Source organism: Planococcus citri, chromosome 2 (assembly GCF_950023065.1).
Source record: "Planococcus citri chromosome 2, ihPlaCitr1.1, whole genome shotgun sequence".
NCBI classification, from domain to species: Eukaryota; Metazoa; Arthropoda; class Insecta; order Hemiptera; family Pseudococcidae; genus Planococcus; species Planococcus citri.
In genome coordinates, this window is record NC_088678.1 from 27,088,337 (window position 1) to 27,116,325 (window position 27,989).

Here is a 27,989-nt window from a genome sequence, read left to right on the forward strand (position 1 = left end):
AAAATTATTTGAAATTCTGTTGATCAAAAACAATATGAATTCCAAAAAAATGTTCAAGGTTTTGTAATTTGTAGACTGTGCGAACTTTGAAATTGATTTAAAATTTTGTAATATTATGAGAAAAACCAATTATCGAATTGGTGGTGAATGTCTGAGGTGAGATTATGTAGATCATGCCATCAAGAGTTGTTGTTGTTGTTGAAGAAGAAACATTTAAAAGCATAGATACCTAAAGCATTATAAGTAGCCGCCAATAAGCAAAAGGCAAATGCAAAAACTCTCTTGCAATCAGCAAAAGCTGATGGCTTAAAATCAATTATCGAATCGACGGACCTCTCGAATAAGACGCAGGCAATAAACTAATTACACAAGACATACGTTTTGCCTACTCTTTATATTGCAGGTGGTTTATCAAAGTAATTTTTGAGCATTTCGTGAAAATTTTGAGCTGAAAAAATTGTATGAATGTATGACATTTTGACAAAGTGACCGTGTGACCTATCAAAGTGGGTTAAACTTTCGCGATAAAAACGAAAATTTCACTAAAAATTTTCATTGAGCATTTCATGAAAATTTTGAGCGGAAAAAATTGTATGAATGTGTACGACATTTCAACAACGTGACCGTGCGATCTATCAAAGTGGGTTAAAATTTCACGAGAAAAACTGAAATCTCAATGAAAATTTTTTTGAGCATTTCATGAAAATTTTGAGTTGAAAAATTCATGAATGAATGTATGACATTTCGACAACGTCACCGTTCGACCTATCAAAGTGGGTTAAAATTTCGCGACGAAAACGAAAATCTCAATAAAAAATTTTTGAGCGTTTCATGAACATTTTAAGCTGAAAAAATTGTATGAATCATTTTTTAAAGTATATTTGGTCTGTTGTTGTAACATTCAACGTATACGAAAAAAAAATTATTGAAAGTAAAATGACTTTGTTCTTTGGACACCTTAGAATCCATTTAAAGAAACGTGAAAAATGAGAAAATTAGAAAAAACACATTATAGCACCCCCTCCCCCCCTCCTCCCAAAATACTTGCTTTAGGGGTACAAAATTTTTTCTCATTATAGTTAACCTTTTGAGGTAGGAGCGGTGAAAATCTGTTTCAGGGGAATCATCATACTTAACCGACTACCTAGGTAAGTATGTCTTTTTAAAAAAGTTTATTCAAAAAAACGCGATTTTTCAAAATTATAATTTTTTTATTTCCCAAAATTTCAAATTGGTCTGATGTAATTTTATGGGGTTTTGATACCTACTCTTAAAACCTCAAACTCAAAAATGACATTTTTTTTGAAAATCCCAAAATATTGAAAATGAAAACGAGAATGAGAATCTATGTTTCATCCCTTGCTACAGTCGCAAGAATTCTAGTCATTTTTCCAATTTTTTTCTGCATCGAGGTGTCAACATATATACTAAAATCCAAAAAGCCTAATTCGTACTTTTCTGTGTATTTTTCGTGTTTCTAAAGTAAAACTTAGTATCAAGTCAACTCTATACCTCCATAGTAGGTAATAGGTCTGGTACTTCCCTTCCCGCATCAGAAAAAGACAAATTTTTCAAGGTTTCTTCAGATTTCTAAAATTCTACATAAATAGGCGACTCAAGATATTTATTCAGCGAAAGTACAACACAGTCCTTATATTAAAAATGTACAATCAAAAAAGATTATAAAAAAATATTCGTAAAAGCTCAGAAGAGCAATAAAACGCAATAGTTCGATCTTGAATTAACGTAACGTGTAACTATAACGAATTAGAAAAATAACGCTATCTTCGAAATACCTAAAACGATATTTCCATTTCAGATCTACAGTTGACTTTCAAAATATTTCAAGAAAGAATGCCTGTGCACGGATCGATTATTTCCTGCAGTTAATAAAGGAATGTTTTCCACTTCTTGGATGTCTATGAGTGCTTCAAGTTCTCGAGTAGGATGAGGGACATCGTCACCAAACTTTAAAGCTATATTGTGCAGAACAGCTGTCGCCACAATAACGGCGAGCGCTGTTGACAACTGAACACTAATACCGATGCTCAATATGGGAAATCTCAGCTTCCACTCCTCATGCGATCGTTCTACAGGATTTCTAGTTACCATTTGGGACTCGTTAAATAGCACTTCAGCTGCAGTCTTCGGATCCTGTAGAGGAGTTATGATATATTTCTGAATTCCGTAACCGCTGTCAGCCACCAAAACATTATTTTTGAATTTTCCACTTTCAAAATGTTGTCTGATACGAGAGCATTTCAGTATATGAGAATCGAGACTGGATCCAGGCCACCTAGCAACTATATTTTGTATCCGCAGCTTAGTATCGCTGATTGTCTGCACGTTGATGGAGAAATAGTTGTTTCTATTTTTGAATATTTCCGGCTCTTTGCCACCTGGTGAACGGATTTTGATGTGGGTGCAATCTAAAGCACCAATGCACCGGGGAAATTTAGCTATGTTGTAGAATTCTTGTCGAATCTGCGTGATATCTGCATCACTTTCTGGCATGTATATGAACTGTGGCCTAAGCTCAGCTATAGCTTCGGATACCAACTTGATTATTTTTTCCACTGTTGATTCGTGAACTCCGGCAAATTCAGCAAACGCATCTTCAAATGAGCCAGTGGCGTAGTACCTCAATGTAAGTAAAACTTTTTGCTCCGGTGTTGTCGCATCATTTCTGTAAGAAACAGTATATTGTTGTAGATATCATACAAAATTAATAGGTACCTCACACTGAAGTAAGCTACAAGATACACTTTACCTGGTGGTCGGTGAAGAAATTTTATTCTTGATGAGTTCAGTCAAGAATTTTACAGTCGTTTTAGTCAATCTGAACTTCTGAAGGAATTCGTTATCTGGATATCTTTTATAATCACTTCGTTCACGTACTACTTTCCCAGCTCTGGGGAATGCTACTTGTATACCCATTTGAAAGAAATCCGAGTCCATGTCGATACTACAGCTTTCATCGTCACTGTTATCTAGATTGATATTAATGTAGTTTATTACGTTAATATTATCCATCATGAACAAGAAATTGTAAAAGTTTTATGACAAATTTGAAAAAATATTTGCACTTCAAAACAGAATTATCACAATTCTCACAAACATGCTCACAAAGTTACTGGGTACTGATAACATTTTTGCAACAAAAAAAAAATGACACCATCACGCGATTTCAAATGGGCCAATAGTATTGCTAACCAACAGAAGTTCGTCAGCTAGGAGAAATACGTTGTAACAGTGTGTTAGACGCTAACCAACGATTGTAATATCTCACAACACAATTGAACAGTCATTAACTAATGAATCGTTGCTAACAATTGATTGTAACGACCCTTCAACTATACCTATTCGACAAATCGATTAATTACCGATTTACCTACCCAGGGTGAGAAGATTGGATCTAGGGAATATCCAGATTCCAGATCTCATTAGGTTCGAAACAGGTAAATAAATATTTTTTTCAGGAAAAAAAGGTCTAACCGGATCAAAACTTCGACCTGGCCATGATCTGATCCGGTTTGATCAGTGGTCAAATTGGGTCCAGGTTCAGGAAAAGTTTGATTTAATCAGATCCATCAATCATTTCCTGCTGGGTCATTTCATGTCAATTCGACCAACGTTTTTGAGTACCCCTCGGGGGTTGGGTGGGAGGGTCTTCCATTATTTTCACATTGTCTCGAGGTACTCAACTTCAGCAGCGCATTCCTCCAAAACTATGATACTTTGATCAAAACTGATTTTACAGTTCAAAAGGGTATTGAATTTTGAACTTTTCAAGCATTTTGAAATTTTCAAAATTTGAAAGTTGAACTTTCAAATTGAAAGTTCAAATTTCAAAATGGCGCTGTAAGTGAGAGCTACCATTTAAAATTCTGAAAAAATGTCCATAGATGCACCTTTTGATGATTTTTCAAAATATTCAAGTTTCGAGATTGGATCTGTTAATGGAGAGGGAGCACCCCCACCACCAATTTTGGGCAAAACTTTCGAAAAAAATCTGTGGCATGTGATATATCGAATTGTATGTTTTTAGTAACGCTGAACACGAATATGACGTTAGATTTTTGATTGGGCCCCATCCACGGCCCCCAGCGCCTCCCCAAATGGGGTAAAAGTTCAAAATAGGGTTTTTTCGTGCGACACATCAAATAGTATGTTTCTGCTGACGCTGAATACGAATATGACGTCTGAATTTTGATTGGACCCATCCACGGCTCCCAGTACCTCCCCAAGGGGGGTAACCTAATAAAAAATGGTTTCAATCGTGTGACACATGAAGTAGTATGTTTTCGATATCGCTGAACACGAATATAGCCTTATTTTTTTAAATTGACCTCATCCATGGCCCCGGAGAACCTCCCCCAATTGGTAAAAGTCCTAAAAATTTGTTGGAGGCCGTGAATGGGGTCCAACCAAAAATCTGACGTCATATTCGTGTTCAGCGTCATCAAAAACATACTATTTGATGTGTCGCACGAAAAAACCTTATTTTGAACTTTTACCCCATTTGGGGAGGTGCTGGGGGCCGTGAATGGGGCCCAATCAAAAATCTAACGTCATATTCGTGTTCAGCGTTACTAAAAACATACAATTCGATATGTCACATGCCACAGATTTTTTTTCGAAAGTTTTGCCCAAATTGGGGGGGGGTGCCCCCTTCCTTCAAGAGATCCCATCTCGAAACTTGAATATTTTGAAAAATCATCAAAAGGTGCATCTATGGAAATTTTTTCAGAATTTTAAATGGTAGCTCTCACTTACAGCGCCATTTTGAAATCTGAACTTCCAATTTGAAAGTTCAACTTTCAATTTTCAAATTTTAAAAATTTCAAAATGCTTGAAAAGTTCAAAATTCAATACCCTTTTGAACTGTGAAATCAGTTTTGATCAAACTATCATAGTTTTGGAAGAATGCGCTGCTGAAGTTGAGTACCCCGAGACAATGTGAAAATAATGGAAGCCCCCCACCCACCCTCTGAGGGGGCTGGAACCAAACTGATTGCGGGTTTCTTACTTACTGGGTGGGTAGATATTGTAAAAAAAATTGAGCGAAATCGAAAGACATGACTTTCAAAATCGCACTTTTTTGGTCGAATTGACATGGAATGACTCTGAGGGTTGAGGTAAGTAGAGGTACTGGTACACCTACTGAAGAAATTTAGTTTAATACATACAGGGTGTGCAAAAATATCGAGTACCCCAAAGAAAGTGTTGTTTGTTGAAAATAATAGATTGGCAACGTGAAATAGATACGTATGAATTGTGGCCAACTGAAACATTTAGCAATTAGCAGAAAACTTGGGGGGGGAGGAATCGATATTTTATGCACTTGCACACCCTGTAGGTACTCATAAAATGCTGATCATAAATATTGCAACCAAAATCCGAATTTGAAATATGTACACAAATTGAATTCAAGGTACTTGAACTTGTGTGTACTTGTTGATAAGTTGTTGCCCTAGCAACCAATCGCTTTTTATCACCGGACCGTTCGAATTAAAAGTTGATACCCAAATACAGTAGGTAATATCGTCCTCGTCGATATGGATCGTCCAAAAACATCTAAGCAAAATGAAGATCAAAATTTTGAGGGAATCAAAGGTCGTCCATCTTCAAGAAGAGGAATTCGAACAGCTCAAAGAGTAAAGTTATAAAATTATAGAACGTTGAGATTTGATGGTTATCAAAGAGTGATATTAATACATATTTTATGCAGGAACCTACTGCCCAAGGTGCTCGTACTGAGAGACCAATTAGCAGAGCAGCATCGTCAATTAACAGTCAAGATGGTGGTTGGAGACCACCTTCGGGAATCGCCCGAATTCAAGGCACCGCTTCTCGACTTATCTCTACCGCTTCTCAGTCTCAACAAAAAGGCCTTTCTCGAGCCATTTCTCCTCCACGTTTAGATAACCAAGTGAGCGATGAGTCGATGAATTAATAAGAGCATAAATTCGCCTATAGTTCAACAGCTATAATAGTCATCAATGTGTTTCTCAGGTAAATGTAACCGATCGTTTAATAACTCAACAAGGTTTGAGCAGCAGAGCTAAAAGTACAGCGACAGCTTTGAGAGGTCCTGGAAGACGTCAGGTTCTAGATAAACGTTATTTCGAAGGATTACTGCAGTTGAAAATTAGAGAACTTACTAACGAAATAGCTTCGATTCGAAAAGATACCGAAAACAGCAATAAGGAACGAGAAGCTTTTTTAATTTACGATAAACAAAATAAAGAACTAGCCAAAGAACTGACTGGTAGGTATTTTTATACATGACGACATGTCGAGGAATTCTTATGTGTGAGAGTAAAATTTATCTCATTTTGTCACAAAGAAACGAAATTATACTTTATTTTTATTGCAGAACTTCAAGGAACGTTGGCAGATTATAATTTGGTTATGGATAGGTTACATACAGGCACAGAATTGGCAGATATTGAAGCTGAATATCAATCTTTGAAAGCTACCAATGATGCAGAACATGTTAAACTGGAACAGCTTTTTGCCGAAAGGACACAAAGACAGCAACAAATACGTCAAGTTGAAGAGGATATCCAAAAGGTACCTACCTGCCCAATGACTGAACTCTTCCGTCTTCCAGATAAATGTAATCCTGTTTTTCTTTCTATATAAAACAGGAAAGGCACGTAGCAGAAAAACTTGTCGAAACAATGCCACCGGAAATGCGACAAAAATATGCTGAATTATCGGATACTAATTTGAAACTGCAAGAGGTTATCAATAGAATGCAAGAAGAGCTTGACACCATCACGAAAGATAAAGCGCTCTTTCAACAGCAATTGTACAATAATTCCGTAAGTGAAATGGTCATTTCACTCATAGAATTTCATTGAAACCTACAATTACTTACCTATCTATATATCTAACCGTCTTTATGTGATTTACCTACAGTTGAAGCAAGAAGCAGTAAAATTGGAATTAAAACTTTTAGAATTAGAAGAAAAACGTAATAATTTGGTTGCCGAAGAAAACGATAATAACCCAAACAACCTACAGCAGAAATATCTCAATCAAGTGAAAGAAGATAATACCGAAATAGCCACCATGGAACGTTCCATGAATCAACTAAACGAAGAATTACAAAATTACGAAAAACAGCTGGAGCAAGTTGACCAGGTCTGCAATTATACACGATCAAAATTATTATTTTCATACGAGTAGAAGTAGGTAGTAATTTCGTGAAAAATTTTCATGTTCAGGATTTGGAAGAATGCCAAAGTGACAGACATAAAAAATATTTAGAGCTTCGCAAACGAGAAGAAACCATCGAATCGTTTTTATCTACGTACGAAGAAACTAAAAATTTAGAGCTAGAGAATTTGCAAGAATTGAAATCTGTCATCGTAAAAACCATGTTCAAAATGAGCAAATTTTTACTAACAATGCCACCGACGGAAAACGAGTACGAATTAATTAACAAGGAATTGACTTTAATTGACAGCGGTGATTCGAAAGGACAACAATCTTTACTCATACAATATAAGCAGAAACAGCTGTATTTAGAAAAGGTAACATAAGCTTCAAAAAAGACGTATATTGCGTAACAGATACCTCTTAATCTTAATTTTATTTTTAATTCGTTTTTTTTTCAAATGCTACAGTTGCAAGGTTTAGAATCAAAATTGAAAGTCGAAATTGATAATTTGCAAGAAAAAATGGAAAAAGCTCGACAAGAGCTTTCAGTCTACACAAACCTTGATCATCTCAAAGACCAAGCAGAGAATCAAAGAAAAGAACTGTTACAGAAAAAACAACAGTTCTTAGAAACACAAGATGCTTTAAAAGATGAACTGAAAAACGTACAGCAGGAATACGAGAAACTTCAGGTGAAAAAAATTTATCATTATTTATCCATATTCACGTAGTTACACGTTTTATTTTATTGGTAAAAAAAATTGAAATAAATTGTGGACAATTTACAGAAAGAACTGGACGAAAACGAAACACATAAACAACTGCAAGCTTTAGAACGCAAACTGGCGGTAATCGAACAAGATAATACAGAATTAAAAGAATACATTACGGAGAAAAAAAATGAAATGAATTACGAATCGATAAAAGATCAAACTACGGAATTCATACGAAAATATAATGAAGAATTGAAGGAAAAATACAAAAGTCCTCTGCCAGAAATATAAAACGGATATCACGAGAAATACATCTGTCATTTTTCAAAACCAAAGCACGAAGCTCGTCAACGTTAGTCTAATAAATAAGTGTAATACAGTTTCTCTTCTTCGTCATTCTTAAATTTCGGTATAAAATTAACTCGAACTATTTCACTAAATCCTTCACTCAAGTCCGGCGGTTCGATTCTGAAATAATGATAAGAAAAAATCATTATTCACGTAGCTTTAAAAAATGAGAATTGAGATGTCACTGAAACTTACGAAAAATGATTCAACGAGTAATTAGGAATGATTTCGTGACTAGTATCAGTAATCTTGCGGAACTAAAAAAAAAAAAAACCAATACAGTTGGTGAAAAACATCCTTTCGAATTCAATCTTAAGAGTGAAACATTACTAACTGCGTTATTATGTTTAACATGATCCAACGAAACATTCATCCAAAAAGCTCTAACAGGAACATTGAAATCTTTTCCTACGTTGATATACCTAGCTCTAGATTCTTTATCAGGATTAGTATTGTCTACAACAACCGATCTATCATTGCCAACACTATGTTCGGTCAACTTGACACATTTTTGCCAAGTTTTCAAGGTATCTCGATTCACGTAGATGTATCCTGCAGATACTAGGTGAGTTTTAGAGAAGAACGTTTTGCCCGAGCCTGGACATCCGATCATGACTATTATCTAAGAAAAAGATATCGATTAATTTACCGAAGAATGTAACGATGAAAAAAGTACACAAATTCAAACCATACTTCGGTGGAATCATCGATCAATTTAGCATTTTTTGGTTCGAGTAAAGAAGTATTTTTCAAATTCTTCGCATAAAAGTCCGGTAACTTATACGGCGCTGGTTTCCATCCCAAAAAATATTCCTCCGGTGTGTAAAATTTCAAGTTCAAGTTTATAGCGAATAAACGATCCGAAGACGAAAAATCTTTCTTTTTTTTATTCGGTTCGCAATGTGCCTGTCTTCCGGCAGCGTCGCCACAAAAGAACGATTCTTCATAATTTACAGGAATATTATCATTTTTCTGGAATAAAAAATTGAAAAATTGAAAACTGTTGAGCTGTGGTTGGGTAGTAAAAATTCAACAATTAGGTATGTACTTACTTACATTCGTCACTAAGCAATTCCACATTCCTGGACGAGGTTTTCGATAAATGTCGTCTCTACCGGAGACGAAAACTTGTACCGGTAAACTGATTTTTCTTACAATCGTTTCGACCTTTTGCTTAAAATCTGATAATTTTAGTTTACCGCTAGCGATACCACCTTGATTGGTGAAGAATACTATTTTATAATTATCACGATACAGTTCTTTCAATTTTTCTTTCACAGTAGGATACGCAATTTTCCAATCATTCGGTTCTTTTGGGTATACATTCCCTGATAATGTTGTTATTATGGTGCCATCTAAATCGAATGCGGCTATCTGCGAACAAATGTACAAGAATTTCGATCATATTATTTTTTTCATTCCACTATGTAAAGTAAAACATCTTACCTTCGAAGTATAATAAGATTTACATCTCAAAATAGTGAAAATTACAGGAGAGCGAACCTCGTTATTAATACTCCGAAGATGCGATATGAAATGAAATCGTCGTATTAGTGATTACCTTTTCTTTACTTTTGATACCATCTGATGTAAACACGTATAAACTATCCGGAGTAATACTTTCCCAGCATCCTGCTTGTTTCAGGGCGGAATTCTTCAAAAAATGATCCAAAGTGCCACTCGGTTTCGAAGTTTTCTCAATGGGTAATCCACCATTCTCAACTTTATCAGTCATAGTGGACTCTGTGCGAGAAGAATTCGGGAATTCAACTTCGAATAGATGTTCGGATGCTAGTACTTCGATGATATCGCCTTGGACAGCTTTACGTTTTTCTCCCTTTTCGAGCTTCATTCCGTTTATTGCTGATGGATTAATACCAACTTGTTCAACAACCAATTCAGAGTGTTTCACATCGGCAGAGACTAACACTAAAGGAAATCAATTGGAAAATATGAGAATTACTACTGGTATCTTACTGAAAATTATGATATTGTAGGTGATTGATCTTACACTGTACTCGAGAACATCTCGGATCAGTTATTTGAGTATCACGACTTCTTCCCAATAGATAAACTGAACCATCGTGTAATTTTATACATTTTGAACCGTTCTGTACGCTTCGTAGGGTTATTGAATTATTATCATCCATGAATATTTTGCATATTACGATGAACTAGAAAGAAATTGGACGACTTCTCATCGCATATTTTTGCATTTGCTAAAGAGAAAACGAATCGACACAATTTGAAAAAAGTGATAACAAGCACATGTTTACAGAGATTGGTGTTTTGTTCCGAAACTACTCGATCGAACACGAATGCATCCGAAGCTGTGAAAAACTAGTGTTAGAAAGATTACCTACATTGAAATAACGAAGGCAAATGTTTTCCTCTTGTATTCTTCTATTTATTCATTAGATTTTATTTGTTAAATCCCATCGAGTGAAGTATTAAATAAATATTGGGTCAAAGAATCAATCGTACGAATAAACATGTAATTTATTATTAAGTATCAGAAACAGAAACAACGATCAAAATTGAAACACAATAACTTTACACGAATCACATTTACAATTATTACTTACGGATGTATTTTTATGTAAAAATGTCAATTTTTCTCCATTACAGATATCTTGAGATGCAAACAATGCTACGTGATATATATTGGGATCCGATGAATCAATCCATACCGAATAAGCGTGTAAATTAGGTGCACAAGAATGACCAATAAAACGTGAAATATTTCCATGTTTCCAAGAATTAATCGTGTACAAGCAGTCTTCTTTATTGAAGTTTAAATCGAATAAATAATGATTCTGTTTTTCTTCATGATGGAATTGATCTATTTGATTCCTGCAATGAAAAATGTACGTTTAATTACCGGTTAAAAATAGTAAAATTGTTTGTATTCTGTTGAAATTTTGATAACTCCAAATTGAGTAAGCCAAAGTGTTTCTGATTAGCTTTAAATTTTCTCATCAAGTAGGTAACAAGTTTTAGAATCCTTTCAGTAAGAAAATTTCGTTTTAATTTTATTTATTTACAATTAAAAATATTCCTCAAATAGATATTTCAAAATGTTCGTTTACCTTTTCACAATCTCGCCAACATATTCCACAACAAAGGTGCCCTTTTTGATGGACTGAGCAGCTTGAACGCCCCATTCGTGATCTTCGGTTCGAAAAATGATGAACTTGATATTACTTCCTCTTTGTACGATACGATTTGCGCATGATTTCGAACACTTGCAATTTTTATTGCATTCGTAAATCGGCATATTTGAAGGAATCTGTAACCATTTAACAAATTATCGATAATTTGAAAATTTCCAATTCCTCAAGTAGGTAATATAGAATTTAATATCTCACCATCACTTGACCGTCTTCATTGTAGGTAGGTTGACTATTGAACATTTCCGGACAACAGTTATTCAATAAACAGATACGTTTTCCTATACAATCGCATCCGATAGGAGGATGTTTTAGAAACGATACATCAGCACCAGCGATATTGGCATTTATGTAAGAAAAATCAAAAGGCAATAGTTCCAAATCAACGAAGTTCTCGACGGTAATTTTTTTCCTACATTTGGCCACCAAATTGATTTCTTTTTCTAGACAAAACAACACTGATAATTGATCTCGTCTTTTGTTCACCATTTCTTCGCGAAGAATATTTTGTCGTAATTTTTGCACGAGTTGTGGGCTGGTTTTTTGTGTCGTTTTGTAATCTCGCATCATTTTCACGATCATCGTGTTTATTTCGGATTTCTGCGACGTTGGTAAATCTTTCAAGTTCAACTTGACGATCTGTAATATTTAATTTGAAATGTCTCATTTAGTACCTAATGTAGGTACCTGTACCTATCTATTTACCGAAAATAATTACCTATTATGATGTTACCTACTTGTTTTTGTAATTCGAGCAATTCAGTATCATTTGCTCTGCTTAATTGACTGTAAATTTGGTTAACTTTATCTTCCAAGCTCGAAATATTTTTTTGCGGTGAAGTAGGTCTAGGTACATTTTGTTCAGCACTTTTTCGATTATTCTCATCTGCTTTAGCATTAGTCATGAGATAATCTGGTATCCATAATTTCATTTTCATACCGTTATCCTTGCACAGCACCAGGTTGTAGGTTGTATCGTTGACTATCTTCCTATCGATTATTTCTTGCTGATTTATATTATTCATGATACCTACCTACTATGTATAGCTGCTGCAGTCACGTGGTTGAAATTAAGCTCTATTTTGAACTTGAAAGAAACCGCTCGAGGTCCCGAAATAGAATTTTTTTCTTCTTTCATCAGGTCACAACTTTGTAAACGGCTGCATCGTTCGGAATTTATTTATATAATACGATTATTATTTGCACGTTCACTTTGAAAATGAAAAAAAAATCGAGCTGGTTAGATTTTTGATTCGGAAAAAGATCTCGTAAGTGCATCGCGAAAGTAAACGAATCCAAATTTCAGCATTTTTGCGAACTGACTCGGTTTTGAGAAAGAATTCCACGAAAACGTCGACTTGACGCAATTTCGCTTCGAAAAATCAATAGTTGCCCTATACAGCATCGCATCCAGGTTTTCGTAAATGTTACCTTTTCCTGTTCGACCGCAGTGTTGCCATGAAAGGGTGTTGAACTGAACTTTGCAGCGCAGATTTGTTTTTGAAGTAGGAAGAAGGGGAAAAGGGTGGGAAATGATTTCAAATTTTGAACAGCAAAAAATATCTCTTGATTTTAATTTTGAAACTGAACTGATTAAAAGATAAAAAGAAAGAAAGAAAGAAAATTGGGCAAACAGAAAATTTTTGAATGGTACCTCTACCTACTAATAAACAATGTTACCCTTAACCCTTTTTATTAATTTTTTCTCCTACTTTTTAATGAATATTGAAGTTGTCAATCATAAAACAAAAATGAATCTAGTAAATGGACAAGAAAAAGAGTACATCTTTCTAAATTTTTCGATTAAGTATTTTGAAACATTGGTCAAATAATAAATTGATTTTACAAAAAAAAAAACGATTTTTTCATCATTCACAATTTTTTTTTACTTGCTGTATCCATTTCACCTCCTCACCTAAAAAAACGAGGAAAATGTTATGCCCAAAATTGAATCATTATTGTCAAGATATTTTACAAAGTGTCTGTGAACCATCAAAATGAGCTGAAATTTCGCGATAAATTCAAATATTTCGAAGAAAATGTTTTTTGAGCACTTTTTAATAATTCTGAGCCGAGGCCAAAATTGGGCCATAATTTTAAAACTTTTGAAAAAGTGTCATGTGACCTATCAAAATCGATTGAAATTTCGTTAGAAATTCAAATATTTCTATGAAAATATTCTTTGAGAATTTCTCGAGAATTTTGAGCCAAAATCGGGCCTTGATTTTTGAAAAAGTGTCATGCAGCCTATCAAAATGGATTATTTTTGTAAAGAAAATGGTCTTGAACATCTTCGCCGAACTTTCAACTGTACGAATTGATTTTTCTATTTTTGAAAAATTTTTAAAAATCCAAAATTCACATTTTCGGTAGTTAAAGTATGTTTTTTTTTTCAACGAACAGAAAAAACTTGACCTGGTTATTCTCCCAGCAAAATTTCCGATTTCTTCAGAATTTTTAAATTTTTCCATAAGGGGCGGAAATTGATTCAGGAAACTAAGAATTGAGTTGTACGTTATTTTCGGCCTTTTCCGCGAGTTTATCCACATTTTGGTCGATTTTCCAGACAGACACCTTGAGGGTGTATTTTTAGATCGCTCAATCGTGAAAAATATCAATAATTAGAAATTGCTCTTCAAAAAAAGGCTCTCGTCTGAAAATTAGCTCAAATACGAATCAGCCCGTTAGTCGGTTTAGAAAATGAGCCATCAACTCGATTTTACAGACTCCAGAATGGTTCGAAATAGTGATCTTTGGATCAGGGAAGGTTGGTTTTATCAAAAAACACAACCATTCTCCATCGCCTTGGAAACCGCTTAAAATGTGGATTAACTTTTTTAACAAGTTGAAAAGAAGTAACAGCTCTTTTTAGCCACCAAAATCAATTCCGATCCTTCTGGAGAATTGAAAATTGCGCTGGAGGCTCCAAAACGTCTCAAAATGACGAAAAAATCTGACTCAGAGGAATGGAAATTAATTTTATAACCAATCTTCATCACTTTCCTAAAAAAAATATATCTTTTTTAAGAACATGAATCGCCAAAAATGACCAATTTTGGGAATTCAAAATCAGGGATTTGTACTCCAAACGCGATAGAATTCAAACATTAATAATATTTGTCTTAATTTTTTTAATTTTTTTTTTGACAACATTTTTGCTTTCAACTCCTCAGCCCTCCTTCCAAATTCGGTCAATTGTATTAGCTGGAAGATCCGTTGAGGAGGAGGGGGGGAGATCTTGGGTAAAAAGTTAGGAGAATTTCAGTCTAACCCCACCCCCTCCCCCCACGACGAATCACTTCGTCACGCCTCTGGAATTATGAAATCAAGGGGGGGGGGATATGTTTCAGACTGGAATAAGTAGGTACCTACACTGATTTTAAGGAAATTGAAACAAATAATGATTACTGACCCTATCGACCATGATGGTCCAAAAAGTATCTGGAAGCTTCAAAATGACTTGGAACCACCTGCAGTCGACTTCAATGCATATTGAAATTGGTTTGAAGAGCGAATTTTGACTTCATAAACCCCGTTTGATGAAACGCTGTTGAAATTTCAAGTTTCTAAAATCTGCTGGAGGCTCTGGGAATTTTCAAAAAGTCGCTGGAGGCTCCAAAATTACTTGATAGCGGGTTGAAATTAGAGTGCAGATGGTGAATTTTGAACTTCTAACTCTGTTTGGTAAAATTTTATGGAAATTTCGAACACTGAAAAATCTGCTGGAGGCTCCAGTAATTTTCAAAAGATCGCTGGAGGCTCCGAAATGACTTGAAATCTACCTGCGGTCGACTTCACGCTGTAATATTGCTGAAAATTTCAAGTTTTCAATTTTTAAGATGAACAAGTGCTCGAAAAAAATTGATGAAGACATTTTTGTATCACCAAAACACTTATCGAAGGGAAAAAATAGGAAAAATGGGAGAACTGAAGGGCACAGAGAAATCCGAAATTTCATGCAGCAAAGTTTGAACTTTCAGATGATCATTTCATAGAAAAAATGTATATTCTTGTGCAGGTAAAAACATAACATCTAATACAGGAGATATAAAATAGGACATTCGACACATAATAATTAAAAATATAATAAATAAAAATAATTGTGTACTTTTCGGAATATTTTCAAAAATGTCCATAACTATCAGTTCATCATTACCAAACCTAATATTCTCAGTTCTAACAAAGTCCCATTCATAAGAAAAAAAAGGATCACTTTGATCGGTAAGAATCTCCAGTTGTGGATGAAGAAGCAGTAGCACTGTCAGAAACATGTCTTTGGTATTGCAAATGAGAAAACTCGACGTCTTCGTTATCTGGTGACATATCTTCATCTTCTTCTTTGATCACACTGTTTTGTATCCATTGCTGTATGCGTACCTTTTTAGCGGATCTATCGACGGTTGTCTCGACTCCGTACTCGGTTAGAACATGAAGTAATTTTTTCTTTTCTGCAGGACTACTATGGAAGCTGTACATAGAGGGGCATAAAGTTTCATCTTCGAAGCGATCTGTGTTTTAAAAATGAAGAATATTTATTACTTATTTCAAAATATGTTTTGAACACTCGTGTGCATATATTATATTTTTATCATATTTAGTAAATAACTATAATAGAAGTAAAATTCTTGTTTCGTTGTCAACTTACCGTTACTTTTATCAGTAATCGATTTATTGAGCCATTTTTCATCTAAATATTTGGCGAGATCTTTCAAACCCGAAGGTCTTCTTTCTTTTTTCGGTTCTAGAAACTTTCTTAGAAGTCTTTGAGCTTTAGAAGATAATAACTTGAAGAGTTTCGGCCTCCGGACAGCCATCATGACTCCGTTACTATTGTGCCATAATAAATAACTAACGTATCTAGGATCATCGCTGCCTGCCTTTTGCCAAGGTAGGCAACCAGTTAGACATACGAATAAAACGATTGCAAATTGCCATACGTCGTGGGACGGTTCAGCTCTGTAAATTGAAGTACGAGGAGATTTAAGATCCAAAATAATAGTGAAGGGGTAATAGTATTGTTGTGTGGATCTGAATATTTACCTATAAGTTTGATCAGTATTGGTAGCCAAGACCTCAGGAGGTGAATAAGGTAACCATTCGTTTCTTCTCCTGACTAAAGCGTGAGTTTTTCTCGTTTCTCCTAAATCGCATAATTTTATACGAGAAAAATCAGACTTGAAAACCAGTATGTTATCTAGTTTCACATCCCTGTGGACCAGATTCTGATCGTGGATGTATTCTATAGCTGCTGCTAGCTGCGATATGAAAAAAAATGAAAGGTATCGAATTAAGCCTACTTAACTATTACAGGCGTTTTAAATGAAATAAATAATTTGAAGATTATTCACCTGTTTAGCGACCTTTTTGCTGTACAGTTCGCCTATGCCATTTTCGGATACGTTAGACGTTAGGTCGCCAAGCGGAGCATATTCTTGGGAAAAAACATAAAATCCAGCAGTCTCAAATGCAACGTTATAAGTGGTAACAATATTTCTATGTACTCCTAAATGAAGACCGTAATGAAATTCTCGAAAAAAATCTTTCAAACTGATATACTGTTTGGGTAATGCTTTTAGTACCATTTCCGTATCCGTAGACTTATGCTCAACTAATAAAATTTTACCAAACCATCCTTCGCCGACTATTTGCAATATGTCAAATTCTTCTGCTAAACTGACCTGTAATAAACAATACAGTATGAATAGATTAGTGAGTGAAGTAGGTACCTATTTAGTTTGACTTTCGCATTGATAGGTTATATTATAATACACAAATTTATCATTGGGGACTTTTCGAAACGGTTTTGTTTTCGGGCGATGAGATGAAGAGAGTGAGAATTGATTGGAGGCTAAATTCGTTCAACAAAAGAATTTCAAGTGCTTAGTTAATCGAAATACTTTTGCGAGTTGGATCTATTTTTAAACTGGAAAGATCTTCTTTGGACAGTTTCCAGATTCCAGCGAGCCTTTAACGCAGTGAAGAATAAAAATAAAAAATTACTTACTACTTTTTCTGAGAGAGAAAATACTTATCGGAATGACACCTGTGACTTTTTTTCTGAATTTTTCAAACTAATATTTTCAGCAACAACCTCCTACCACTTCATTTATAAGATTTCAAATGAAACATGACGCAAATAGAAATTGAATTTTGTGCAAAAAAAATGGTAGGTATCTGATCCAGTCAAATAATTGATCGATCAAGATCAATCAATCAGGTGGTTTACGTTTATGAATTTTTACTTGAAAATACTAGGGAGGATTCATCCCTCTGCTTCAACTCTCGGTTTGCACCCTCGTTTAGATGGACTTCTGACTTCTTGCATTATGACTTTAGGACGAAATAAATAATAAAATGAGGCTTTTTCATCAAAATTTAATAAAATGGACCTTCTATGTATAATTTTTAATCTCTTGAATCGACGATTCGAGATTGTTTCAAGTCTTTTTGGGAGCCTCCTTCAGAAGATTTTTTCAACGTAAGAAAATATCACAAGCAGAGAATTGAACCCACGCCTCCCCAAGGTTTTTAAGGAATTCAACTACATACTTAATTTTTGAATGAAAGTGAATTTAGCGATGCAATGTTGAAAAGTATAAATTTATCAAGGTGTCTATCAGGTCCTACTAGTCCTACTAAAGTCCTACTTTTTTTTCAATAAGACTTTTTCAAACCTTCAATTTTTCCCCTTTTTCTGGAATTTTGCACAAATTTTGTAGAGAGGGCTCATTTGTCGATTTTTTTAGATTTTGAATTACACATTTTTGAGAGCTTTTACCCTGTCGCTTAGCTCGGGTTATTTGCTCTTTTTTCCCGCATAAAAAACTTATCGTTCAAATTCAAGAAATGTTGAAAGTTTGAATCAGAAAAATCAGAAAAATGAACTCCTATGTTCATAAAGAAACTTTTTGTTTTTGCTTCTGAAACATTGATTGAATTTTTAAAACTTTTGGCCTTGCTTCACTCGGGTTTGTTTGATTTTTTTTTTTTAAATAATCATCATTCGAATTTTAATATTTTGAAACAGAAATACGTAGTAAACTGCTTCTTATATCACACAAGAAAACATCGTTTTTTCGGAAGATTTTGCCCTCGCTTCGCTCAGTTCAATTTGCGTGTCTTTTTAGCCAAATTTTTGTAATTATTTATAAGTTTCAGCACGATGGTGATTTTTACATTTTATGACCTGGAGCCTGTTCTAATTGATCAAATAAAGTCAAACTTGGGGAATGGAGTTCTCCTGGAAACTAGAATTGACCCCTGCAGTTGGAAGGGTCAAAATTGAAAATTACAGAAATGTCATGTTTTGGAAAAGCATAATTTGACCCCAAATTGATGAAAAGTGTCCAAATTCATACCATTGGTGAGTACCTCTATTGTGAACAACATATCCAAATTTCAGCTTCCACCCCCACCCTATTTAAGGTGGAAAAAATCTGATTTTGACCCTATTTTTAACCCCAACCCACTTAAAATTAACCTAAGGAGCCCCAATGTCCAGCATACAATGGGATAGTGCCACTAGAGTGTATTTTGTAGGTTTTAACCTTCCAACCCCATTTAACCTCTCTCCAGGGTCAAAATAATGTTTTTTTTTGCTATTTTACAAGTTTTTCGACCTTTAGGAAAGTCTGCAGCCCCCCCCCCCTTGATCTAGAACATCCAAATTTTCACAGTACATTGGGAGGATGTACCCGAAGTGTCTTTTGCTGGTTTCAACCTTCTATCCCTATTTGATTCCTCTCCAAAAGATGATTTTTCCGGCTATTTTACATGTTTTTCGACCTTTAGGAAAGCCTACAGCCCCTCCAAATTCACCTAGAGGGTCCAAATTTTCACAGTACATTAGGAGGATGTACATGAAGTGTCTTTTGCTGGTTTCAGCCTTCCAAACCCATTTGACCCCTCTCCAGGGTGATAAAAGTGGATTTTTCACCTATTTTCAAGTTTTTTTTTTCAACTTTTAGAACACCCTGTAGCTCCTTCAAATTGACCTAGAGGGTTCAAATTTTCACAGTACATTAGGAGGATGTATCCCAAGTGCCTTTTGCAGGTTTCACCCTTCCAAACCCATTTTTTCTAGTTTCAATTCTTCTAAAAAAAAACAAAAAAATATTCGAATTTCAAAATTTTGAAGGAAATAGTAATATGAAAATATGTTTACAATCGAAATTGAAGAATTCGAGTTCAATTTGATATCAAACGAACATAATATTTATTCAATTTTTAAAATTGATCGTTCATCGTTGAAAATTTATCGCCAATAACTTCCAGTTCTGTTTTTTTCCTTGTTGAAATTGAAAAATTCGATTAAAATTTTATTTCAAGTGAACGTGATGTGATATTCAGCATTTTTTAAATTGAGGTCTTTTTCTTTTAAAAATATAATCAGAAGTCTGCGTGAAATGCTGCCCAGTTTGAAAATTTATTTGCAAGTTCAAGTTTTGTTCCTTTATCATCACAAATTTAGTATGTAATTTTGTTACGTTACTTACGTTTTTCAAAATTGTGTGATTACATATAGACAAAATAAGGTTATCGTTTATTTTATTAGGTACTTGTGTTTATTTTTGTCCTCTTCTGCATGATTTTAAGTTGAGAAATATTGTATCGAATTTCTTGCATTGAAAAAAAATTATTTCATTAGCTCGAGTTGCTCAACAGTCAACTTGATAAATAAAAAGTTCAAAGGAGAAATAATATTGAAGTGAAACGTTATATTTTTGGCGTCTATACTTAGTTTTGTTTAAATAAAATCAAGGTGTTTGAAGGCATTAGAAAAGCAAACATTTTTTACGAAAATTTGACTGAAAGGAGAGTAAAAACTTGAATGTGAATTTTGACCTCTACCCCCCCCCCCATTTGAAATTTTGTTAAAGACTCTGGTATAGGCACAACTTACCTACTGAACTGATATCAAAAATTAAAAACCGCCTTTCTTCATTTTGAAAAATCACAAATAGAGTAAATGAACCAAATTCCATCTTTCTATCTTGGTTTTATCAAAATTTTATTTTTCCATGAAAGTTTGGACAATTTCAAATTTTTAAAAATTCGTCAAAAATAATTAAACGCGGTGGAAAGGGGAAGAGATGGTGAGAAAAAAGTTCGTCCAGAGTGGAAAAGACAGAAATCCAGCCAAATTGTCCAAAGTAGGTAAGTATAACAAAAAATTAGGAGTCAACGTAAAATGACCTATGAAATAAAATTTCCAAAAAAAAATCTTGCTTACATTTCTTTACCATGTTCCGAACCAAGCAAATAAAAGAGTATATCCATCGTTCAGCCTCATTGTGCCTTACTGAACCCCCTCTTTTCTCCTCCTTCTTCGCACATGGAGACCTAATTTATCAAAAACTTGTACCAACATATCGAATACTCGTATAAGCACAACTCGCACATGGTTCACGAGTCTTTCACGAATAAAAATGGCCTGTTTTCGAATTTGGTTCATTCTAAATATAAAATTCTAGCGTGTTAACGTATGTTACTTTGATGTTCCAGTTCAAGATATTTCTGTCCTTATTGATTTTGCAAAAATGTTTCTCAACTAAAATCTGCATGTAGCGTGTACCTAATTATCTATGTACTGTAGATACTCGTACATAAATGTTCGCGAAAATATCTGTTAAACGTTATTTCTCGTACACAATGAGGAAAAACAAGCACCTGATGATTATTTTCTTACTATAGCTCGTACATTTTAGCGTAAATTCTCGTCCCTGTTTGCAAATAAACTTTATTGTATTTTATAGGTTCGACGATTTTATGGATAGTTAATCTCTATGTATTGGCTGGATTGATTTTTGGCACATCGAAATGCGAAGTCTTTGTCGAGAGAACATAGTAGAACATCTGGCACTGGTACATTTTCTCAAATTACTCGTCGTATTGAAGAAATTACATAACTTATTCGTCATAGCCCATAGGTAGAGGTACCCAGACCCACCTAATTTTTATTTCTATTGTTGGGTCATGAAATATGAATATTTTTCTGGTGATGGGTCAGACTCGTTATTAGTCAATTTTAAGTAAGCCTATGAGTCATTTTTTAAAATGTGAAATTATGATTTCATTTTGAGATCTGAAATATGGCGATACCTATCTTACTTCCAGCTGTTGGGGTGAAGCTTTTTCCTCAATTTTTTGATAAATAATTTGAAAATATAAAGCTAAAAATATGCTGTAGGTATGGGTACCTATTTTCACATCTTTATGAAATATAATACGGTCAGCTGACTTTGGATCAAAACTTAATGTAATCCTATCTATTAATATAGTGTTATCTGGTCTAAACGTCTCTTCAGTCTCTTACCTTTTCTAAATCAAATTCTCTAATTTTATACACATTCGAGTTCAAAATAGGCGGCGCCTTTAAATGATCAGTAACGTTGATTTCTTTTTTCATTATTGCCACTTAAAATCACATTTCTTCGTTCGAAAAAATTCCAACCCCGAGCGACACTCGTTTATTTGGAAAATCACTTCTGAACACAATGTAAATTCAAAAACAATACGAAAATTCGCGATAAGAAAAGAGGGGAAAAACACTTATCACCGATAGAATCACGACGAAATATAAAGCACGTCAACTTTCTATGGCTATTTTCGTAATAAGGTTTTACAGCCGAGAATGTAATTTTTGAATAATCCCCACCACCGAAATTTTTCACATCCGATTTGATTACTAAGCCAACAAAAAGTAAAATAATAGAACACGTAGCATCAGGGACCAGACAAGCCCGACTGTCTTATGTAAAATACAATAACTTAGTAGTTAATTGTTGGAACTGTTCCCATTAATTCACTTTTTTTTTCTGCTTCTTCATCTTTCCTATCTTCTCTTCGCTCCTCTTCGGTCTGGGATTGGACTTCGATGCAATTTGGCTTAATTGGACGAATTTTTGTCGAGCTTTTTTTTCAAAATATTTTCATTGAGGAAAAATTATTTACATTTTATAATTAGCTTAGCACGGATTAGATGGACTGTGTCGCGGGAGTGGGATGGCGTTTAAGTCAGTAGCCTTCTGTGTTGGCAACCTGAAACAAATTACTTACCTACTACGTGTACGTAACATGAAAAAAATTAACTGAGATCACACATTCGTAAGACCATTTTTGAGAGTTCCAATGACTGATCGTAAATTCATAATAGGTAAATCAATCATTTTTGATAGCGACCGTTCAACCACATTTTGATAATAAATTCGATATTTTACAATATTATTTTATTAAAAATCATTCACAAACCTTATGACACGCATAGGAAGTCAGTAATTTTCACACACCGTGTACCTATTTACGTGGTACGTACGTATATAAATTACAAAAATTGGTGGGTGGGGGGAGGGGAGTTACAAAACAAATCACAAGTAAAATTGATAATACTAGATAGAATAAAAAAAATTAATACGTAAATAAAAAATAAAACACGAACAACGATTTACGACAAAAATAATTGAAATCATCGAACTCCGGATTCCTGTTTAAGTAGTTTAAGTTTCTGAGTCAGGAAAATGTGATGGTAACATTAGGTCGATTAACAATAGGTTTACGTGATATTGACTAAAAATTCGTTGAATTATTTCAATACATGTTTCCGAATCCAAGCAACACGATAGTTGAAATTTTCACCGGAGGAAAAGAGCTATTTTTAATAATACGTATGATTGAATAAATAAATAAAATAAAAAAATGGAAGAAATACGTATTTTATGTCTGTATACGTAGTATTTCCTCAATCAATTATCGTGTTACCCGTTTCAAAAACGTTTTGTTCGTGAAGTGCTTAAAATTGATTTTGATCGTTTGTTCATCGCCGATGAAAAAAAAAATACAACTACCTATAATGCTACACGATATAAATTCATCTGCAAACAGAATATTCGACGAATTTAGTAATGTATTTCTATGAATACGATGTAATACGAGGATGATGAAATTAATAACTCACCTATTCAGTCTTCCTGTTGATTTATTAACTGTGGTGATATGTGTTTTAGGATCCGGTGAGAATGAACTCCATAATGATACTTTGCACTGCTGTACGTTTTCACGAACACATTTCCATTCATCTTTCAACGATTCGTTATTGTGACATACATTTACCATTTTGAAAGATCTATCAATTCGAAAGAGTAGATTAATATCAGCAAAAGGCTAACGTAAGTAGTACGAAAGGTAATTAAGACATAAAAGGGACGTACTTTAAAACTAAGTCATCCAGCCATTGCTGAAGTTGTAATCCGGTGTATTTGGACTTCTCTACGTAGTCTTTTTTTAATCGTTCTATGTGATTGTGGTCTTCGATTAAATTTAATATTGATTTCAAATACGTCTCGTCGTACACACTTTTGAATGTGTTTTCGGAACCGAAATGTGTTGTTCTGTGAATAAGAAAATATTTTTAGTGATACGAGTACATATTTTTTCATTAGTTTAAAGGTACCTACGACTTATTGTAGTTAATAAACCAGGGAGTGGTCAGTTTTTATTTTTTTTGACAAACTTCCACCACTCCTAAACTTTTAAAATTTTTATGACATGTTTATGGATAAATAACCAACAAAAAATTGCCCAAATTTTTTTTTCATAAAATAGCTTGGTTCTTTGTAATCTCTAGAACTCATCTTAAAAAACGCAAAATTTTTATCAGCATTTAGTGAAAAATGAGAAAATTGAGGAAAAAACACATTTTAGCCCCTCCTTTCAAAATACTTGCTATAGGGGCCAAAACTAAAATTTTTATCAAAATTTTTTTTCATTATGGTTCATGATTTTGAGGACTTAGATAGAATTTTGCACAGCTTTAATTTTTTTTTCAATTTTTTAAATAAATACGTTGAGGGCCTTCATGAATCATTTTCAAAAAAAAAAAAAAAAAAAAAAAAAAGAACACAAAAAAACGATTTGCTCAAATAAAAACTGTTCATTTCACGTACTTTGCTTGTTCCAATGTGATCGGTTTTCCAGACACTGTTTCCAGAGGATTTATTAAAAATGTCACCGAAGCCAAAACTTCAGTCATATGGATCAAATGAACTTGCCATTGACCTGGTAGCAGCGGTGTCTTAAGGTCTGGTTTAACGTGATGTATCTAAAAAAAAAAATGAAAATTATTATTTTTGCTTTCATTTTAACGATAAACGTGCTTATTTCCTTTAGAATAAAAATTACCCCTAAGCTTTCATCTAAAGAAATTTCATTAACTTCTTCAATCGCATTCGCCGGATTCATCCAAATTACTGAAATATTGGAAGCTGGTAAGCCAGAAATGATAGAGTAGATGAGAACTGGTTCAGAATGCGGTCCCATTGCATTAACGTAGTTTCGTGACATTTTTTCTTTAGCGTCGAAATTTGTATTAACCACCAAATCCTGCAATGCTTCGATTAGTATAAATAATTCGTTGAATGAGTAATTATTAAAAATATGGTAATCATCTCACAGTAAATCTGGAAGAAAGTTGAACTTGAGGATGTAATGTGAACGAAGGCTCGAATGAAAACCAAACTTCCAAAATAATAGAAGTATTGATTTCCGTGGTAGCTTCAAAATTAACTAAAATTCCCTGTAAATTCGACGCATTAAATTAATATCTAATTGAGAATACATTTTACTTTTTCAATTTTTTTTTTTAGGTGATGAGCTTACTTTATGAATATCTTCGTCGTAATAAGAATAAACTTGCAGCAGTTTCTTAAAAGATAATTTCGAACATATGAAATGATCATTGGAAATGATTTTTGTTGCATGTCGAGAAAGACTAGAACAAACAGAAAGTATCGCGTCGTCGGGAGGCGGACTACGATCCGTGTGATGATAAACATTTTGCCAGTATTTCCTTTTGCTGTTGTACTCTGCAGGATATCGATCGAGGATGTGATTAATTAAAGACAATCAATTTGAAATATTGAAGGAAATCTTACCATCTGTGTATTGCCCGTATAACCACTCCTCTACCTGATTGATAACTTGTTGATTGACGGTAGGATCGAATTTTCGAGCAAAAAACGCAGATTTATTTACTGTAGACTGTATTAAAAATTGCAGAGTTAGAATCGGTCACTTTTAATCGTTCGATTATTAGTAAACAAAATAAATACGAACTTGTATTCTGGTCCAATCATCTAATGTAAATGCATTTGGGCTACAGCCACACCAGTCCACAACATGTTTGTATTGACACTTACATCCAAGATGTCTTTTCCAATTAGTGATGTGAAGATTATTGTCAATATACGTATCGCAAAATATCGAATTCCTCAATACGGTGTGAAAGTAACTCTGTCAAATAAAAACAATACCAATTAAGAGGAATATTTTTCGTGGAAGTGATTCTAAACCCCCCAAGAAACACGTACTTCAGCAGGAAGCAAAGTGTGTTTAAAAATAATTCTGAGTCCATCGAGTAATCTATCATTCTGAGCGGTGACTAAATAATTGATGAATTGTCTATTTAGAGCAATCCAATCACTTCCACCATCGATTACGATGCCTGATGGTAATATTTTGTTACCAATACGCCACATGTGTTCGTCGCATTCGACGAATGTTTTATCCAAGCCTTGTTTTTGAATAAAATGATAAACGTCTCTTCCATGCGACTTGACAAAGTTCCTATTACGATTGTTGCTGAGAAACGCCACTAACTCTTTATTGCTCCTGTAAAAATGGTCAAATTATAACGATGGTAACGAATAAAGCATGATTCACGTAAATTGTGTGGTGTGGTCTCACTTGATGGGAAAATCAGATTCACTCAAGTTAATTAGGAAATCCCAATCCCAAGACGATTGAATTAATTCGGACATCGACTCTAGCAACATGGTTAGTAAAGATGCACCGCCCCAAATTGTACTGTGACGTCGACGAGATAAACGAACGTTGGGTAATTTCAGCTCGAGCGATTGCAGTTCATTGAATAGATAATCTTGCCTCTGAAAAAATCCGCAATTAGTTTGTATTCGTAGGTATAATTATTATGTTTCTTTAATAGGTCAAAAATGATTCATACAGCGTCGACGTGAATGAAGAAGAAATGATCGCGATGAAATAGAGCTTTAATTAACCGCAGCACTTGGCGAATAGCTCGACCATTCAATGTCAAAAGAAAAACCACACGAACTGGTGAATCGAGTGAGTCATCTTGTGAAAATATTTCGTTTACGGTTTGTGGCTTGAATTCTGCAAATCAGTGGCACGATAGATAGGTTGATAATTAATGGTTTTATTTTACCAGCTACGTGAGGTTGTGTAATAAAAAAAACCAACTTGCTACTCCAGTTTCGAACACATTCATCGTTAAATATCCGCCACAATTTTGACTCTCGTTCGAAGGGCATTTCATGTTACACGATGAATCTGGTATTTGTGAAACTACAGAAGGTTCTTCGTTTCCACAGAAACACTCTCCACTACAAAATTTCCAAACATCATCTCTATCAAGTTGATATTACATGTACTGAAATATCGAATACTTTCTACATACCCGTATTGAACTCCGGCGTAAGGAAATCCAGCTCGAAAACATTTATTTATGCAGTACGTTTGAGAATTCGATTTACTCGAGTTGTAATATGCACCGGTCAATAGTCTAAGCGAATTCGAGTCCCGGAAACATCCCAAAGATTTATCCTTCCGAAGTCCTGTGTATTAAATTAAGAAATTAGTACGTGTTAGGAATGTTGAGATTTACATTCGCAGGTCTCGAATTACCATTTGTAGGACACGAATGAGGTAAAATTTTCGGATAAAGTTGTCCATTTTGAATTAAACATGTCGTGTTGAGTATTAGTTGCTTACAGTATGATGTTTTAGCTCGATTAATTGCAGAAATAGGTTCTTTTCCGGTGATGTTACACGAACTTGACGAACGATAACTCTCCAAGGTGGGTTTATTATTTAATATGGCACTCTGTTTGGTTTCTTTGTTCCTAAATATATTCGAGTCTTTTTGTTTATTTGAGATCCCATCGTTTTTCGATGATAATACGTCATGATATTGGTAATCTTTTTTCTGCAACAGAGCGAAGAGAATCATTAGGTGTGCGGTAAGTTAACGGTCGAATGAGTTTAACTGATACGTACTTGATTAAATAAAGGTGCATTTTTTAAATAAGTATCGCTAGACGAGTTCCTATCAGTTTCATCGTATAAAGTAAAAAATATCACAGCTAAGAATATCTGTAAACTCATGATCAGGATACAGATGATGAATATTGTACGATAGCGCCAAGCCCATCGTACGTCCAGTATTCTAAAATGAACCATTCTTCTTCATATCCAATAGCATCGACTGGAGAATACTGACATAACATTACTGTTCCAGTACCTCTTCGCAGTTTACTTGTGTTTCTGCAATATTCGAATATGTATTTACACATGGAAATTTCGTACTGAATAAATTACACGAAGAAATGATTGAACTGTACGTACCTGGTGAGCCATCATTTGAAGAGATTTGTTCGTAATTTTCGGATCCAATCACGAACTAAAAAATCGGCGTCTAGTTACTTCAATTTCTGAAGTACTTGTGCTAGTTGTTGTGTGTAATCTTTTTTATCAAAAAACACCTTCACGGATTGTT

At 34.3% G+C, this 27,989-nt stretch overlaps 6 protein-coding genes across 6 annotated transcripts; 1 reads left to right on the forward strand and 5 right to left on the reverse strand.

Annotated features, from left to right (window-relative positions):
* Positions 1-1,607: 1,607 nt before the first annotated feature.
* On the reverse strand, positions 1,608-3,132 carry LOC135835265 (putative nuclease HARBI1). The gene is made up of 2 exons (XM_065349443.1): positions 2,771-3,132; positions 1,608-2,686 (listed from the first exon to the last, which is right to left on the reverse strand). Exons 1-2 carry the CDS (start codon positions 3,034-3,036, stop codon positions 1,822-1,824), a joined length of 1,131 nt encoding a protein of 376 aa, XP_065205515.1. The 5' UTR covers positions 3,037-3,132; the 3' UTR covers positions 1,608-1,821.
* Positions 3,133-5,022: 1,890 nt separating this feature from the next.
* Positions 5,023-8,265, forward strand: LOC135835268 (intraflagellar transport protein 74 homolog). The gene is made up of 9 exons (XM_065349451.1): positions 5,023-5,657; positions 5,732-5,932; positions 6,016-6,271; positions 6,380-6,576; positions 6,654-6,830; positions 6,928-7,152; positions 7,236-7,544; positions 7,638-7,862; positions 7,959-8,265. The coding sequence occupies exons 1-9, from the start codon at positions 5,559-5,561 to the stop codon at positions 8,172-8,174; spliced, it is 1,905 nt and encodes a 634-aa protein (XP_065205523.1). The 5' UTR covers positions 5,023-5,558; the 3' UTR covers positions 8,175-8,265.
* Positions 8,112-10,567, reverse strand: LOC135835269 (uncharacterized protein F21D5.5-like). The gene is made up of 7 exons (XM_065349452.1): positions 10,243-10,567; positions 9,793-10,160; positions 9,288-9,605; positions 8,925-9,203; positions 8,566-8,853; positions 8,427-8,488; positions 8,112-8,351 (listed from the first exon to the last, which is right to left on the reverse strand). Exons 1-7 carry the CDS (start codon positions 10,379-10,381, stop codon positions 8,237-8,239), a joined length of 1,569 nt encoding a protein of 522 aa, XP_065205524.1. The 5' UTR covers positions 10,382-10,567; the 3' UTR covers positions 8,112-8,236.
* A 138-nt stretch (positions 10,568-10,705) lies between these two features.
* Positions 10,706-12,989, reverse strand: LOC135835270 (histone-lysine N-methyltransferase SUV39H2-like). Its single transcript, XM_065349453.1, has 4 exons — positions 12,139-12,989; positions 11,600-12,040; positions 11,321-11,520; positions 10,706-11,084 (listed from the first exon to the last, which is right to left on the reverse strand). The coding sequence occupies exons 1-4, from the start codon at positions 12,424-12,426 to the stop codon at positions 10,763-10,765; spliced, it is 1,251 nt and encodes a 416-aa protein (XP_065205525.1). The 5' UTR covers positions 12,427-12,989; the 3' UTR covers positions 10,706-10,762.
* A 2,399-nt stretch (positions 12,990-15,388) lies between these two features.
* Positions 15,389-22,362, reverse strand: LOC135835272 (serine/threonine-protein kinase meng-po-like). Its single transcript, XM_065349454.1, has 5 exons — positions 21,717-22,362; positions 16,750-17,079; positions 16,442-16,656; positions 16,047-16,357; positions 15,389-15,909 (listed from the first exon to the last, which is right to left on the reverse strand). Exons 1-5 carry the CDS (start codon positions 21,807-21,809, stop codon positions 15,611-15,613), a joined length of 1,248 nt encoding a protein of 415 aa, XP_065205526.1. The 5' UTR covers positions 21,810-22,362; the 3' UTR covers positions 15,389-15,610.
* A 252-nt stretch (positions 22,363-22,614) lies between these two features.
* LOC135835267 (xylosyltransferase oxt-like) lies at positions 22,615-27,974 on the reverse strand. Its single transcript, XM_065349450.1, has 17 exons — positions 27,839-27,974; positions 27,491-27,757; positions 27,119-27,419; positions 26,892-27,048; positions 26,675-26,817; positions 26,418-26,587; positions 26,141-26,340; positions 25,765-26,065; positions 25,511-25,687; positions 25,330-25,435; positions 25,055-25,260; positions 24,849-24,971; positions 24,578-24,778; positions 24,343-24,497; positions 23,608-23,787; positions 23,355-23,522; positions 22,615-23,271 (listed from the first exon to the last, which is right to left on the reverse strand). Exons 2-17 carry the CDS (start codon positions 27,671-27,673, stop codon positions 23,268-23,270), a joined length of 2,775 nt encoding a protein of 924 aa, XP_065205522.1. The 5' UTR covers positions 27,674-27,757; positions 27,839-27,974; the 3' UTR covers positions 22,615-23,267.
* Positions 27,975-27,989: the final 15 nt, after the last annotated feature.